Source organism: Seriola dumerili, unplaced genomic scaffold (assembly GCF_002260705.1).
Source record: "Seriola dumerili isolate Sdu_G_001 unplaced genomic scaffold, Sdu_1.0 BDQW01000191.1, whole genome shotgun sequence".
Lineage (NCBI taxonomy): Eukaryota > Metazoa > Chordata > Actinopteri > Carangiformes > Carangidae > Seriola > Seriola dumerili.
In genome coordinates this window covers 7,359,248-7,375,883 of record NW_019174446.1, presented here as the reverse complement: position 1 = coordinate 7,375,883, position 16,636 = coordinate 7,359,248, and the positions used below count along the sequence as shown (strand labels likewise).

The following is a 16,636-nucleotide window of genomic DNA, read 5'->3' as shown; positions in this document are numbered from 1 at the left end:
TTGGGTGGGCTGAGACATGCAAGACAATCACCTGACATACACAGGTGTGTTCACATGTATATATGCGTGCATGCATGCCCGCCCCGCATACTCGGGGCAGACAGTTAAGGCGCATATTCTCACGCAAGCTTGTATTCAAGCATGAGTGAATGCACATACTACGCAGCATGTGCACCAACAGAGCTGTCGTGTCCAGTGATCAAGCTCAACACGGTGGCTGAGCGAGATGTTGCTGTAGCGGTGCAGTATTGTGCAGGACGGTGCTACCTCATGAAAAACCGAGGCAGACATTTGAGCACACACACACACACACACTGAGCTGCTTGTCGCTGAAAAATATGTAGGTTAAACGTATTGATCAGCTTGTGTGTGAACAGAAAGTGAGGGAAATAAATAATGCATAGCGTAACATGAGGTCAGAGTTGCTTTAGTATTGACAGACCAATGATTTTCTGATTCAGTGGTGAAGGGACAGTTGAAAGTTGAGAGGAAAGAAAAGATCTGAATGTAAAGCAGTTGTGTTAGAGATGGAATAGTTGCCGCTAGGCAACATATTAAAGTGTGTAAGGTGATGAATAATCCTGAACTTGTCATCATGAAGGCTGATGCTAATTGCATGAATGAATGAAAGATGATGTGTTTGAGCTCAGTTATTCCATGTAAGTAAACAGCAGACTTACTGTAAGTGGAGACAGCCTTTCCCAGGGGCCCTTATTAAATCTAACCAACACTCTCACACCTCTGCGGGAACCAGCAGATAATCTCTTTGGTGCCATCTCATAAATTAAACAAACACAGCAATTGATAAAACTTTACCGCCTGAAGCATACATCTTTAGACTCTTTTCAGCATAACTGAGTAATTTAATTTGGTGTCAGTGATTTAGAGAAAAGTTTATCGTTCACGCAGGGAATATTTTTAGCTCTGGAAGGCTCATATGAGGTCACAAGATTGCTTGGATTCAGGTCTTAGTTTCAAATCATCCTGGGTATGGACAAAGATCCAGTGCAGTTCCACCCCGGATGACGCTGAGTCCTGAGTGACCCGTGAAGAAAGATTGTTATGCAGAAGATTATATTATGATGTAATTTTTTTTCCCCCAGTTGCTACTGAAGGGGAATTACATGAAGGGCTCACAGTGGAAGCCAGCAGATAAGAAGCTAAGGGAAGAGAAGGTGATAACTGAAGGTTATGGATTAGGAGATGAAGCGATGAAACTGATGAACACTGTAACAAAACCTTTGCCGACTTGTGCTCTTCTCAGTATCAGAGTCAGTGTAATGCTATCGATCCAGTGCTATAAATGACACGGCAGAGAGGTGATGGAGATAATTGATGAAGAGTTTAAAAGGATATCTTTGATGTTAGAGGTTCCTTAGTTCAGGAGTGGCGAAAACCACCGGCACCACTCTCCTGAAAATAGAAGCTCTCGCTGCAGCAGCCGGGGACCTCTGTGACTGATGTAGTTCAAAAATGTCTGAATGATGATGGCTGGACCTTCTCAGAAATGAAGGATAGTATAGTGGCAGAGCATTTAGTTTGATATCACAGATTTAATATTTTAGTTTACTGGTCTGTTGTAGTTAGAGAGAACACATTCTATACAGCAAATCCTTCATACAGTTAGGAGCAAACACTGATTGAGGTGTTTGAAAAGCATATTTAACAGTCGAGCGTGGCACTTTTGCATTTGTAGATTTGCATTTTTTTATATCTATGAGCACTACATGTGCTATTACAATGGCGCAAGGAAAAAAGATGAAAACAATGGTCAAAAATTGCTGCTGCTTCATCAGGAGTTTTAACTTGTTGCCACATTAAGAAGACGGAGAGCTTTGCGTTTCTGTCAGGGTGATTTTGTGTTAGACTTGGCACCCTAACAGTAAGTTTGGAAAGCTGTGGCCAGCTGAACGTTAGAAAACCTAACCTCCCCCTGAGGAGAGAGCGATTATAAAGCACTTATGGAAGACAAGTTGAGCCTGCGCTCTGCGCTCATGTCTGTACAGTTTAACAGATGTGGGAGAGAAGGGGGTGCAGTTTTATATAGAGCGGTGTGCCTGGTAGTGAAATGGAGAGAGAAAGGGTGAAAAAACATACAGTATGTAAAAACACTTCATTTCTGCCGTTTCAACTGACAGACTGTGTCAATATGTGTTTTGTTTTTTGTTTTTTTTTGTTTATTCTTAAAATGTACAGTTAGATCCACACACAGGCTGTTACGCTGTCATGTGAGGAAACCTTTAGAAAATATATTGCATTATTCAAAGTACAGGTCCCAAAGCTCTAACCTAATATTTCACCATCCATCATGATCTGATTACAATTCTCATCAGTGCTGCCAACACGATGCTGTCAAATACGGTTAGGTTGGCTGGTCGTGAATGACATCATCTCTAGCGCAGGGTAACTCTATTCTATTGTGGCCCTTCTTCTATTCTGGTGCACCTGTACTGCAACCGTATTCTTTTCAGGTCTGGAATAACCACTCATCCTATTTTATGTTTAGAAGTCTCAGTAAATAGGCTGTGATGAAGCTGCAGCGTGCTGATTGTTGAAATTGAAGGGTTCTGCCTCTGCCACTACAGAGTGTGTGCGCATGTGTGTGTTTGTAGAGGTGTGCATATGTGAATTTGTGTCCAAGCGTATGATAAAAGAAAACAAAAACCTTCCAAAGAAGGAATATATTAGGTTGATTTTCATATAGTAGTATTGTTTATTCCTCTGTTTATCATATGCATTGTATTGATGTATTTATTATAGCAGTTTAGGTATTTTAACCAATGATTCGGCTCGTTTGCTTCTCTGTTAGTTCTCTGATTGCTGAATCTGTTCTTTAATTCTCAAGTGCGGCTTGTTGCTTTTCAGTCATCAATTGTAATTGTGTCTAAATTAGGTCTCCATTAAGTTTAAGACTTTTTTTATAGCCCTCTGTATATGTTGAACTCACTGGAAAATCAGAAATGTCTTTGTGAGAAGTGTGTTTAGTCATTTTGCAGTATGAGATGAGACAGCACAAGAGATTCCTGCGTGAGTGTGTACGTGCCCGTGCGTGTGTGTGTGTGTGTGTGTGTGTGTGTGTGTGCGCGCGCACAGACAGCAAGTCTGCGCTGCACATGTATGTGCCGTAATATTTAATGTGTGCACATGTGGCCGGGTGGTAGACGAGAATAGCAGCTTCAGAGAAACCGGAACAATAGTGTGTTTGAACAGAGAGGCCTATTCCCGTACATTGCTGCCCACTCTTGGTGCGCTGCTGAATAGGATGAAATGGTCCTTTTGAGATAAGTGACGTTGACCTCTACTTGTCAGCTCGAAAAAGGTTAACAACTCTGGGACAGTGAAGCAGTGTTGCCAGGGTGAGTCACTGTCACGAACATGAGTGACTCATCAGACAGACGACGGGATGTAACAGAGAGAAAGAGCGGAGTCGTGACAGTGTTAAAGAGATTGTGACAGAGGGGATAAAGAGGGAGAACGAGAGGACACATGAAATGAGATAATGATGTGAGATAGAGCTGTGCAACCGGCACAGAATCTCTCCATTTTCACATCAAAAAGAGGTTTCAGACCATACCGGTATTGAGAAAAGTTACTTATGTTACAAAGTTTAATTGAATCTACCAGGGAAAGAAGGGATGTCTTTTTTATTAACGACAGTACAGAGAAGCTGTTGGAATTGACTCATGAGTCATGTCCGGTTTCAGCATCACAGTCAGTCTGACCACATTTATTCAGGGACACACATTTTGTTGAATCACATCCTCTTTTATTCACATTAAAAGAGAAAGGCCTTGGTCTGATCACCGGTCACAGCTGGTTTGATGAGCACAAACCATTGAAACCAGGCTGCAATTTTAAAGACCACTGAACAGGTCAAATGAAACCCATTCACCACTTTTTATGTTGAATTCACTATTGCCTAAAACTATATTACGAATTACATTAAGAAAAATCTTTAAAGCTTTAATCATATATATATATATATATATATAAGATTATTAGTGCTTAAAAATACAGCAAGGTTCTTGTAGAGATAGAATGAGTTTACTTTTTTTTTCAGTTTCATTTTCATGTTCTTCTTAAACTGTCTGTTTCTGGTTTACGAGAAATGCTGATAACACATCTTCAGAGGCCAGTCATTAAAAACTTCCAGGGAACTTGTGGGACACACTAAGAGAAATGATTCTTACTATTCACTCTTTTAACAGACCATCTTATATAAATGTGAGTTGTATTATTGAAATCAGCTTATCTGTAATCGTAGGGTAATTGTAGGAAAATAATGAAAAAGTTGAAATAATAAAATAATAACTTCTATCATTGTTCTCATTCCTCTCTCTTCCTGTCTCACCTCAGAGCGCTGTCTAGAAGACCATGAGCTGGTGGTTCAGGTCCAAGCCTCTATGAACAGTGACAGCAGATTCCTCTTCAGGAAGAACTATGCCAAATATGAATTCTTCAGAAACCCCCTGGTATTTGCTGTTTCTCAGACATTTCTTAACATGACGTCCTCTTGTTAAAATATGTTACACCTCTAGCAGGTGGGGCAGCAGCTCCTCCTGGATTTAGCTAGTACAGTTTTGTGATGCTTATTACTGTGATTATTTAATAATTATATAATTTGAACTGTTTGAAGATACAACTAGTAAAAGTATAGCTTCATTACACCACACTCTTTTTAGTATTTAGAGCGCTATTTAGAGTCAAATTAAGTGTAACTGTTGTAATACTATTTAGTCTAAAAAGCGCCAGTTTCCTTCAGAGATGAAAGGAAAGGCATGTTCCTTCACAAAAAGTTTCTCTTCGTTTTGTGTCCTTGTGAAATATTAGGACAGCTGACTGTAGTAATGAGATTTGCATGACGTTTCTTTTTCTGTCACAAATTCCTATCCTATAATTACTGTCACAGTGGCTGATATTCTCTGTCTGTCTCTCTGTCTGCCTCCGCCTCTCCCCACCTTCTTCTTCCACCAGACGTTTTTCCCGGAGCACATGGTTGCATGGTGCCAGGAAACCAATCACACGATTCCACCATCTCAGCTCCTTCAGGTACGTAGAACACACACAGACACACACACACACACACACACACACACACACACACACACACACACACACACACACACACACACACACACACACACACACACACACACACACACACACTCACACACGTTTGTCTCTCATTGTCTCTAGTCTTCCTGACACGCACACGGTTTAGTTTACCTCAGAGTCAGCACCCACTACATACTGCACAATCAGACATACCTCACCTCTGACCCTTAGACAGTGTGTCTCGTCAGAGCCTGCAGTAATAACTACTGTTGATCCCCCGTTGACACATGACTGTCTCGGCACACGCACTGCAGGTCCGACACTTGCGATGGATGGAATTAGGCAGTCAGAAATAGTACATACAGTTCTTCACCTGCCTGTTTGCAGAGTGCAAACTCACATATATGTGTCATGTTACTTATCTGCCTCACAGACTGCTCACAGACCGTTCAGTGATTTCTCAAAACATATGAAGAAATGACTTCCAGGAGCAGACCAGACAATAAGATTCCTGGGACTTTGAAGAGCTTTGCTCTTAATGGATGGAGGGTTTACATGCAGTCTGACTCTCTCCTGTGTCATGTAATGGAGCTGTCAGAGACAGAACCACAAGTGGAATCCATTCCTTCATCCTTGCCACTCACAGAAAGCTTTTAACTCCCCCGCTGATCATATAGACGTTTCGCACCGTTATGCTCTACATAGAGGAGTCAATAAATGAATGGGGATGGGGGGAGCCAGAGTTGTGTCAGGAATCCCCAGTGTTTGAGTTATTCTAAACACAAGATCTTTGCACTCAATTAGAGTGCTGTCCAAACCAAGATATTTTATGACCCGAGCTTGAGCAGGTGTTGGCAATATTCACTATTATGCAAGGACCATATGTCATTGCAGAGCGGTGAAGTGTTGTGCCTCAAAAAGAAATCTGATTGAATGAACGTTGCATGTGAACGGTGCGCTCCACAAATGTCGGAAAATGCTCGTGCATGAGGCCCATTGTAAGCTGTTTCCAAAACAGTGGGAAACATGTGCTTTAAATATTGAAGAGTTCTCTGGAACAGTTTACCTTCTATCCGCAAGCCACAGATTCCAGTTCAGCTCTAATAACTTAACCTGCCACTTCATGGTGTGATATTTTTGTGAAACATGAAAACCACAAATTCCAAATACTTTAGACACTCACTAGACAGTTGAGGCTTTAAGGGTTCCCAGTAGGAATGTACCGTACATTGGTTCAGTGTATATACTGTATTTGTCTTGGCAGGCAAATTGCATAACAAATGTCTTCACAAGTTAATTACAGGCCCAGCTTAAAACATAAATAAACAGTGTATGTTCTGTGCGTACTTATGTTAATGTACATACACACAACAGTGTCAGTATCCTGTCAGCCCTCTTCAGTACTCCACACCCTTTGATTTTTCAGACAGTAGCAAGTCTGGCCTTATTGTGGTCGCTACCGTGGTGTGTAAGAATCCGAGCTGCCGCCCATCTCAGTCATCAGCTGTCAGTTAAGAAGCCCAACGACACTCTGCTGTTTGGCAAAATGCAATTGCCGGTGACAGGAAGCTTACAGGCTTCAGATGTGATCCAGCATCACCCTGCTGAGGCAGAGACTCCCTGACAGACAACATTATAGAGTGAATAGAGACAAAATGCCGTGTGCGGATCCCTTGCTTCATGCCTGTCTTGCTCCTCTCTTTCAGAACTTCCTAGCGACTAGTAGCTGTCCAGAGATCCAGGGGTATCTGTATGTAAAGGAGGTGGGCAGGAAGTCATGGAAGAAGGTTTACATGTTCCTGCGGCGCTCAGGACTCTACTGTTCTACGAAAGGAACCTCTAAGGTAACAGCAACTCAATCCTTTTCATCTTCAAGTGAAGAACATCTTTTTTTCTTTTTTTTTTTAATGTGTAATGATTGTTTTGCTTTGTAATTACATTATTTTTACATTGGAGAATTCATATGAATACTGTATAAAATGTTTATAGTAATAGCACAGTAAATATTCCAGATTGAATGTAATTACCTTCAAAGAAACAGCATGTTATTGATGGTGGTCTCTCTGCATACGTCTCTGTCTTTCAGTGTACCTCCAGGCTGTGTCTCTCTGTGATGTTCTGACTTATTAATTATGTCTGTCTCCAGGAGCCCAGACATCTACAGTTACTAGCAGACCTAGAAGACAGCAACATCTTCACTGTCATCACAGGCAAAAAGCAGCATGGTGCACCCACAGACTACGGGTTCTGCATCAAGGTGAGTCTCAGATCAAAGAGATGAAGTGAGATGAAGCTGATTTCTGATGGAACGTTATGAGCTGAGTAATGATCGGCATCCTGTGCAGCTCCCTGTCTCATGAGAAGGGCGTCGGCATGCAGCTGTACTAAATATATGAGTGCAGAGGCTTTGGTTTACTGCTGATTTACTGCTGTATTTTTGAACCGTGTTTTAATAGTGAGTTGTGTTTTTTTTTTATCTTTTATATTTTCTTTTATTTCCAAGTTTTATATGTTATAGACTTTGTAGCAAACAGTTTGAGCAATTTATTAATGTAGTTAAAACAATGGTGGTGGTGAAAATTATGCATTATCATGTAATGAGTTATTTATTATCTCTATATTATCTCTTGCAGCCTAATAAAGGTCGAGGGGAGTTGAAGGAGTTGAGGATGTTGTGTGCTGACGATGAACAGGGCAGGACCTGTTGGATGACTGCCTTCCGACTCTTTAAGGTAATACCACGACAGTGTCAAGAATACAGTATATAACATAGTTTCCCTCAGATCACACCACAGCTTATACACCACGGCAAAGATAAAAGAACTTTGGTTAGAAAGTAAACAGGAGGTTGGGTAAAAAAAAAAAAAAAAATATGTATTCCATATTTCTTCCCATCTGATAGACTGTCAGTCAACATTCAACTGTTTACAATACACTCATTAAGGATTTTGATAGTGTTTGTTGACCAGTGTCTTCCCTTTTCTTCACAGTACGGGATTGTATTGTACCAGAATTACAAGATTCCTCAACAAAGAAAAACCTTAATCTCACACTTCTCAGCCCCTGTGGTGAGTTTCTCTTACAGCATTACTTAAAAACACTCCCAAATCTGCTAACAAACTAGTCTGACAAGTTTAGGAAAATAGCATTCGCCTAAATGCTTCCCTGTGCCCACCCTACTTTTTATTACATGCCTTTGTCTGCATTTGTACATACCACTACCTTGGCACTTGTGGTTGTTTATACGCCTCAGTATCCACATTGTGACTGTCATGTATCTCTGTCACCCTCTAGCGGAGTGTATCAGAGAACTCCCTTGTGGCAATGGATTTCTCAGGGAGGATAGGCAGGGTGATTGACAACCCTGTGGAAGCTCAGAGTGCTGCCATGGAGGAGGGACATGCGTGGAGGGTGAGACATAACCTCAGTTTTCTTCTTTTTTTTTTTTATCTCTGTCAACAATGCTGGAAGCAGGGCTCAAAAGATCTCTACAGATGGCACTGTTTATTTTGCTTAAATATTCATTCAGAGCAAATTTCCCTCTGGTTGTAAGTGTTGATTTTTCAGTTCATTTGAGCTGATAAACGTTGTCTGGCTATTCGTAAAACTGATATGGCTGTGGGGCAGATGAGTAATTGCAAAAAGTAGCAGATTTATTCTCATTAATTTAGATTCATACACAACAATGAAGTCAGTATAATTGATACAATATATGTAGATTCATTTGATGGTTACCCAATGTAAAGGAAGAACAACTTCAAATTTAGATAATAATAATACAATACATTAAAATCACCTGACCTGCCCTTACATGTACTTTTTACATTTAAATGGAGTTTTTTTTTCTTTACTGTTAAGAAAAGTGAAGATTCAGCACCATGTATTTGAAAACTCTGTGATAGAAATATCTGAACTGTACCAGATCATGAAATAATCCCTGTTGTATTGTCTCTGTGTGGCATCTCTCTCAGAAGAGGAGTCAACGAATGAACATACTGGGCTCCCACAGTCCTCTACACCACTCCTCACTCAGCTCAGGTAAATGCGAAGACACGTAGCATCAACAAAGTGTTTTTCTTTAGTTTAGTTAATATGACAGATGTTTAAATGTTGGTTCTCTCTCTCTCTCTCTCTCTCTCTCTGCAGTTATCCACATAGCTCAGCTGTGGTTCCATGGCAGGATATCCAGAGAAGAATCCCATCGCATCATCCACCAGCAGGGACAAGTAGATGGGTAAGTGCGGTTTTCCTATTCACTGAACACAAACAACAACAGTACATACAGTACATGAAATAGTTTATACATTTTTCCTCACTGCATGCATTAAAAACTGAATATTTTTCTCACACTGTCCTCCTTTCTCTTGTTTCACAGGTTGTTTCTGCTGAGAGTCAGTCAGAGTAACCCCAAGGCATTTGTGCTCACATTGTGCCATCACCAGAAAATCAAACATTTCCAGATACTACCGGTATGCATTATGTGGTGTTTAATCATTTGTAGGAAATGCCTTTGTGACACTTTTGTGAGATGTGTGTTTTCTTTTTATTCGGGACCGTTTTCTTTTTTGGGAGCAACAGTAAAAGCAACCTTGACTCTGACTGTTGTGTTGATCAAAGAGGATGTATGGAAAATAGCTGCTGTTCTCCATTACAGGTCTTATTTGTTCATCTTTTTGCTCATTAATTTCACATCATTGCCAGCCATTTTCCTTTTTTTTTTTTTTTTTGTGTCAACTGTAGAAAAGTATTGTTCTTGTGAGTTGTGTCAATCCCACAAAGCAAACCATGAAGGCAAAACATTAAAATGATAATGTGAATTTGGTGAATTTGAAAAAAAAAAGGTTGGTGGAAACCAGTGGCTCTGTGGAATGCTGGAAATAAGTCTAAATAAATTTAAAAAAATGATAGTATGGTTTGCAAAATGATCAGCAGAAATGAAAACTATATATGTGATTTGTCAAAACATGTAAAACCATAGAGGATTCTGATTCACCTTTTCCTTGCTTTTCTCTTGTCCTTCGGTGTTTCCCTGAAGTGTGAAGAGGACGGCCAAGTCTTCTTCAGCCTTGACGACGGCGCCACCAAATTCACCGACCTGATTCAGCTGGTGGAGTTCTACCAGCTCAACAGAGGAGTGCTGCCTTGTAAACTCAAACACCCGTGCACCGTCGTGGCCTTATGACATCTTCGGATCATCTGACCCCATGAACCCTCATCACTTGACCTGACTCTGCCTAAAACAAACAAAACAAAAAGAATCTTTCTGTCGGGTGATTCTTTTGTTATTGTCTTTATAAGAAGCTGGTGAATTGACTGATGTTTCATTGTCGTTGTTTTATATTGTCGAGTCCGCCAGAGACTGCTGACTTGTTGGATTTCTTTTACGTTGCATGGATGTTTGAGGAGTCGGATGCACAACTTCGCTCTTGAGGTTCCTCCGTCAGGAAGAGAGAGAAAGGACAGAAAGGAAAAAGAACACTGCCATTTGTGTCAATGCTGTTGCAAAATCTTCCACAATCTTACTATCCACAGTCATCAATAAGCTTGGACCCAAAATCCTTCAAGGTTTAATCTCACAGTTCAAGTGTAAACTGTATTTCCCTTCAACTGGACAATCAGCTGGACAAGTCGAGCTTTCGTTTGGACCACTCTGCTCTCTGAGAACTAACAGTCGTCTCGTTCACACTTTTCATCATGCATCCTCAAAGAATATACTGAAGATGGAGAGTTGATTGTTTTGCACTCATTGAAATGGGAGTGGCCTTTGACGGTGCATGACCGCTCCGCTTTTGCATTACTTAACTGTGAGATGGTGCCACCGCCCTCTAGTGTCATAGGCATGCAAGGACATGTCCAGATTCAACAAGGATGAGATTTGGAGGCGCCAGAAAGAGTGTTGCTGTTGAATCTTTTTGAGGTTCGGAGACAACAGAAGCTTGTCAAGTCAAACTGGAGAGAAAGGCTAAGGAAAACTCTGGAACTATTAGAACAAAGTATTTTTTTAACAGTGGACAATACAAAGTCTGCGTTGTCCACCCTCTCAGAATTTAATTTGCTCATCTCTGACAGCACACAGGGTTTCGTTTCTTATTGATACATTCATTGCAGTTATGTATTGTTATCGATATTCTCTTTAATAATTTTGTTTAAAGTCCATTGTTTTGCATTCTGGATACTTGCAACTCTTCATTATTTACCTAAGCTACAGTAGGGTCATTCTGTACTTGTTATTCTCTTGCACGCTCCACTTCCCGAAAGTATTTCCCAGGCAACTTCCACAAAGGTGAATAAGCATGAATCAAACTATGGTCATTCAGGGTAAAATAACAAGTAATGATGCTAGAACAATTGTAACCAGGTAGATAGCAGATGCAGCCAAATGCAGTTTATCCATTTTCTTTCACTGCAGGCAAGTGCATACATAAAGCTTCCTGTTGCATAAGTGGGACAATGGAGAGCATCTTTTTTTTTTTTTTTTCGTCTGATCCTCCTCGCCACGGCACAGGGGGGAGGATAACCACTAGCATCTCCTTCAGGAGTTTTACCCACATCATCACTTTCTATCAGAGGAAAACACAATCTGCGTTACTCTTTACCAAACAAATCTACTTCAGCCCAGAGATACCAGTGGATCCTGTGGGCGACATCTGTCCTGGTTCTTGGCCCTCTTTTCACAAATGTTCCAGAAATCACCTCCTGCCTGCTGGAAGTGAGCAAGATGGTGTCTAACATGACTGTGGCTAGGAACATGGTTTAGTGTGCTCTGACTCCACACTGATAGTAGACTCCGTGCATTACATTTGGCATACTGCGGCCTTTTTCTGCCTGTGAACAGAACAGTATCACATATACATCTACTGCCTGCTGCACGCCACCTATTTATGAATTCAGACACACTGTCAACAAAAAGCTAACTGCTGCTACAGTGTGCAGTGTCACATATCAGACTATTAAACAAATCATAGCTCCCCCTCTAAATTGAAAATACTCAGCGGTGTGGAGGCAAAAAAAAAAACTGGAAATGTTACGACTCAGACATCAGACTGCAAACGTCCCACAGGGCCCCTATTTTGTTTTAACTCATGTTCCCTCATTTGAGTTACTGACTTGCCCCCCTATGTGCTGTGCTTTTGAATGTTAATGAGAGCATCAGACTGAGAACAAAGGACATACAACTCTTACTGAGTTTGTTTCAGAGCACTGGATACGGCTACCTTTTTTGTCCCAGACAGTATCACTATCACCAAAAATCAATTGTTTTCCTAATGCCAGCCAAGGTCAGTCAAACCCCCCCCCAATCATGGCCAAGTGGAGCTCCTCTAATTAACCACAGTGAAAGGAAGATTTCAGCAGGGTGTCTCTAAATACCTTGGATCAAATTTCTTTGTGAACAGATAGGGATACTGTTTTTTGAGGCACTGATTATCATGTCTGGCTGAATGGAACGAATTGGATAACACATAAAGGGCAAAACTCAAATTCTGGGAAGACATAAGTAAATGTTCAAAATTCTTGTTTGGGTTTTGATATTTAAACTTAACCTGGTTTATCACGTCACACAAGTCAGTCCCAGTATATTATGTTCAGAATCCCCGTCTTTGAAATGTCTTACGTCAAACAGCGTTTTTTTCATGTTTTGTTTTTCTGTTTCTTCACCCGAAATTTCAAAACTCTCACTTGAAAGTTTTTTATCAGTCCAAGTTTTGTTGGTGGTAGCTCTGTTCAGGCCACCAGCCAGCAGATTATTATTATAAGTCTATTTGTTTTTTACCAACATCAACAGCCATCTTTCATTTACCTGCAGGTTGTTTTAAGGTATATTGAACATCTGAGATGCAGAATAGCCGCACTATATTGACACTTTGCGTGGTCACCATCTAAGATGCAATGACTCAATCATTTTTTAAAGTATTGTTGCAGCAAAATGTATTTATTTATCTGGATGTGACTGATTACTTGAAAATTTTAGATTTCTTTTTCTCAGCGCTGTTCTGTTTTCTTTTGTCATTACCATGAAATGATTGACCAGTGTGATTTATTATTATTATTATATTATTATTATTGTAATGATCTAGCATCTATTGAGGTTTTTCTTTTCTTTTGTTTATTTTAGTTTTGATTTTTCAAAAATAATTTTGTCATCATCAACACTTGTTATCAAGTGATGTTTTAAAGCACACTGGCATCCATAGTGTTAACATTGTCATTCCAATAGATGACAGGTGGAATGTTGTGAAATTGAAAAAAAAAAAAACTTGAGTTTCCCAAAGCATTAGTCACTAAGATGTTTTTCATACCCTTTTTAATTATTGTTCTTTTTTTCTCCCCAATCTATAAAAATATCCTCTTTTAAGAATTCCAACCCTTTCATGTTGCAAAGCATCAGGTTTTCTTTATCATCACTGTGGTGACCTAAACTAAAGAAAAAACAGATATAAATTAAGATAATTAAGATAAATTGAAGTAATAATGCCACAAATGTTTTGGGAAACTGGGTCAAGTAATCCTCAACATGCTCATAAATCACTGTTTAAATGCCTTTCCTTGAAGAGAGAATTGTAGAAATTTAGATATAGAAAAAAAATCCCTTTATATTCAAGTTAAACCTTTTCAATGAAAATTGTTAAAATTCTTAGATTAGATATAATTGAACAACATAACAATATTTCCACCCACATATATGATAAGGCATTGTCACAATTTCCTCTATGTTAATTTATACCCTTAAAACTGCAATGAACAGGGGACTAACCTTACCATAACCAAACCATACCAGAGCAGCATTGTTAGACAGGATACAGCATTGATCTCAGAATGAAGAAACTTTAATTAGTAGGTAGATTTGATCATTTGCATGAATGTGGATCTTGAGTTTATTGTGAAGGGATTCTGTCATATCTGATATCTGATATGTTGATATTTGGAGGAATCTGGATTATAACAGTACATACGTTCTTTTGTAGTTGCTAAAAGTCTTTTATTTGAAGGAATTAAGATCTCACTGAAATGTTGATGCTAGCCATTTCTAAGTACTAATCAAAGTCCCCTGAGATTCAGATTCAGTCTACACACTTTGCTGTCATTCTCAAATTTATAATATTACATGTTTCTCTCTGACTGATGTGAATGGTAGCAGATGTTAACGTGAGGGACAGGTCAGGTAGCATTGTGAGGTGCAGTTAGTATTTGCATAAAAAGTGTCACAGGATCTTACTTACTCTAAATACAAAAGGTGGAAAGTAAATTCAATTAGTGAACACACAGACAAATGAATCAGGGGATTTGGAAATCCACATTTTTACACTTAACAGAGATGAATGTAACTGGGTTGCTCAGGGTTGACTTGGAGCATGTTAAAAACTACTGGTCCATCAGATCTCTAGGACTTTTATGTACAGGATGATGATGACTCGTGAATATTTTAGTTTCATTAAGCTGGGAGTTATTAACTTTTCTCCATTATGTGCACCACCTGTCTGCTAGTTGTGATTACTTGAAAATATCCTTGCAGCAAAACTGAGTAGATCCAGTTCTATTTAAAGAGTACATTTAGTTTAACAGTGTTTTTAATAATATTATTTAAGCTGTTCATGAAAAAGCCTAAAAATACTTGCCTGGCTACCTGAGCTGATTTAAAGCCCCAACAAACAATGTTACTTGGACAACAGCTGAATAATTGAACACCCTCAATTTCCTAATCCAATATTATATCATTCTGTGTCTTATTGAAATGCTCAAGTACACACTCAACACATGTAAATAAAATAACTGACAGTGTAGCACAGTGTCAGTTTTGGTAGCCAGGTAATGTGTAACCACAGATGGTGCCTCTGATGACTCCTCTTTCTCTGCATAAACCAGACCTAACATTTGACAAAGCTACCCTTCAGAGGGAACCATTCACACTCAAAACGCTTGCAGTTTTACCAAGTACTCAATGAATACAATTCAACAACAGAAAACGGCACTCTGAAAGATTCTGGTGAAAGGTGATTGAGAATGAATGCTTGTGTTTTCAGCTGCAGTTTCAGTTTACTTTTTGACTTGAAAGTGAACTGGCCCCAATCCTGCAAAGATGGATTGATGATTGATCGATTATCATCTTGGCTCTTTTGCATTTTTCAGAACATTGTCACAATGCAAGCATACCATGGCTGTACAAATGAGTAAAGTAAAAATATATCTATATATAAAAATATAAACTATTATGTATTTCAGGGAATGCAAAAAAGAAAACAGTAACTTATCTCTTTTTTGTAAGAGAGAGCTCCTGTATTCATAATGTGCTTTGCTTCAATCTGTAAATAGTTGAATGGCTTATAAATCTTAATTGTAACCTTTTCAGGTATTTTTGTACAAATAAGGGACTGATATATTCTGTTTATTGTAATTAGAATAAAACATTAATACATTGATATAAAAACTATTCTGTGTTTGTCTTTATTGAGGGAAACCTCCTTTGAAATATTTGCTAACTAAAGAGCGTAACACTACTGTATTGTATTGCACTAAATTAATTAACAGATTTACAGTGTTATACAAATTTATACTCTAAATTCATTGCTTGTCATTTCTATTGCATGAACATTTGTATGTTTTACAGATTCAGGTTTTCCAGAATCTGATAAACAAATATTCCAAATCTGGGCCAAATACAGATATTACTGTAAACGATTAAATTCTACTGCAATTCTTCTGAAAGACCAACCCTTAGTTTTTCCACTAGATGGCGCAATGTCACAATAAGTTCAAGGGCTGATAGCAATTAAGTTGCTATCAGCCCTTGCTAAGCATTTGAGTCACTGTGACTTCTGGGAAAATATTAGTAAAAATACACAATGACATATGAATGCTGATGCAAAGGAAATCAGGTTAATGGGGGAATGTCACAGTAAGAACACTGCAATGATCCTATTGAGAACTGACCCTTTGACACCATCTGTGTGTCACACTCAATGGATTACCAGTCATGCAAAATGAGTGAGGTTTCAAGGCTTAAAGTTGTGTTGTGGGAAAAGAAAAAGATTAACATGTCTGAAGCTTTGCAGTCTGCTGCCAAAGTAACCCATACATAACCTTTTGCACAAACATCACAACACAAGGTTAATTTGCTGTACTTTAGTTTTAAAGTGTGTTTGGGTACAATTTGAATGGAACAAATAACACAACTATGTGTTATAATCCCTGAATTAAATAATTCCCTAATATTCGTTCATCATTTGTTGACACTGTCACAGAAACTGGCAATCTGCCAGAGTTTGTGTTGTGTCTTTCTCTAGTGGACTGTATTATACTGACTCCCCCTGATCCAAACCCTGATCCATTGATATATGCCAAATTCAAAATATCAAACAAAATGACAGTTCAAGTTTGGGACAATTCACTAAGAAAAGGCTAAGATGAGGCAATCAGTATAAAACTACATATGTATGTATTTTATATATGTATGTATTTTATAAAACTTAAAAATACATATGTATATATATATATATGTATGTATTTCTAAGTTTTATACTGATTTCCTCATCTACAGCAACAAACATAGATGAAATAAAAAATCCCAAACTGGACTGAGGTTACA

The 16,636-nt window shown here is 39.0% G+C and overlaps 1 protein-coding gene across 2 annotated transcripts in view; it reads left to right on the top strand.

Moving 5' to 3' along the window:
- Positions 1-15,277, top strand: part of LOC111227672 (growth factor receptor-bound protein 10-like) — a 66,137-nt gene extending 50,860 nt beyond the window's left edge. For both annotated transcript variants that reach the window (XM_022753290.1, XM_022753291.1), the window contains 11 exons: positions 4,357-4,472; positions 4,975-5,049; positions 6,762-6,899; positions 7,202-7,312; positions 7,689-7,787; positions 8,046-8,123; positions 8,350-8,466; positions 9,027-9,093; positions 9,202-9,289; positions 9,431-9,524; positions 10,091-15,277. In XM_022753290.1, the coding sequence (XP_022609011.1) occupies positions 4,357-4,472; positions 4,975-5,049; positions 6,762-6,899; positions 7,202-7,312; positions 7,689-7,787; positions 8,046-8,123; positions 8,350-8,466; positions 9,027-9,093; positions 9,202-9,289; positions 9,431-9,524; positions 10,091-10,237 (1,130 nt within the window). In that variant the 3' untranslated portion in view covers positions 10,238-15,277. The remainder of the gene's footprint in view (positions 1-4,356; positions 4,473-4,974; positions 5,050-6,761; positions 6,900-7,201; positions 7,313-7,688; positions 7,788-8,045; positions 8,124-8,349; positions 8,467-9,026; positions 9,094-9,201; positions 9,290-9,430; positions 9,525-10,090) is intronic.
- Positions 15,278-16,636: the final 1,359 nt, after the last annotated feature.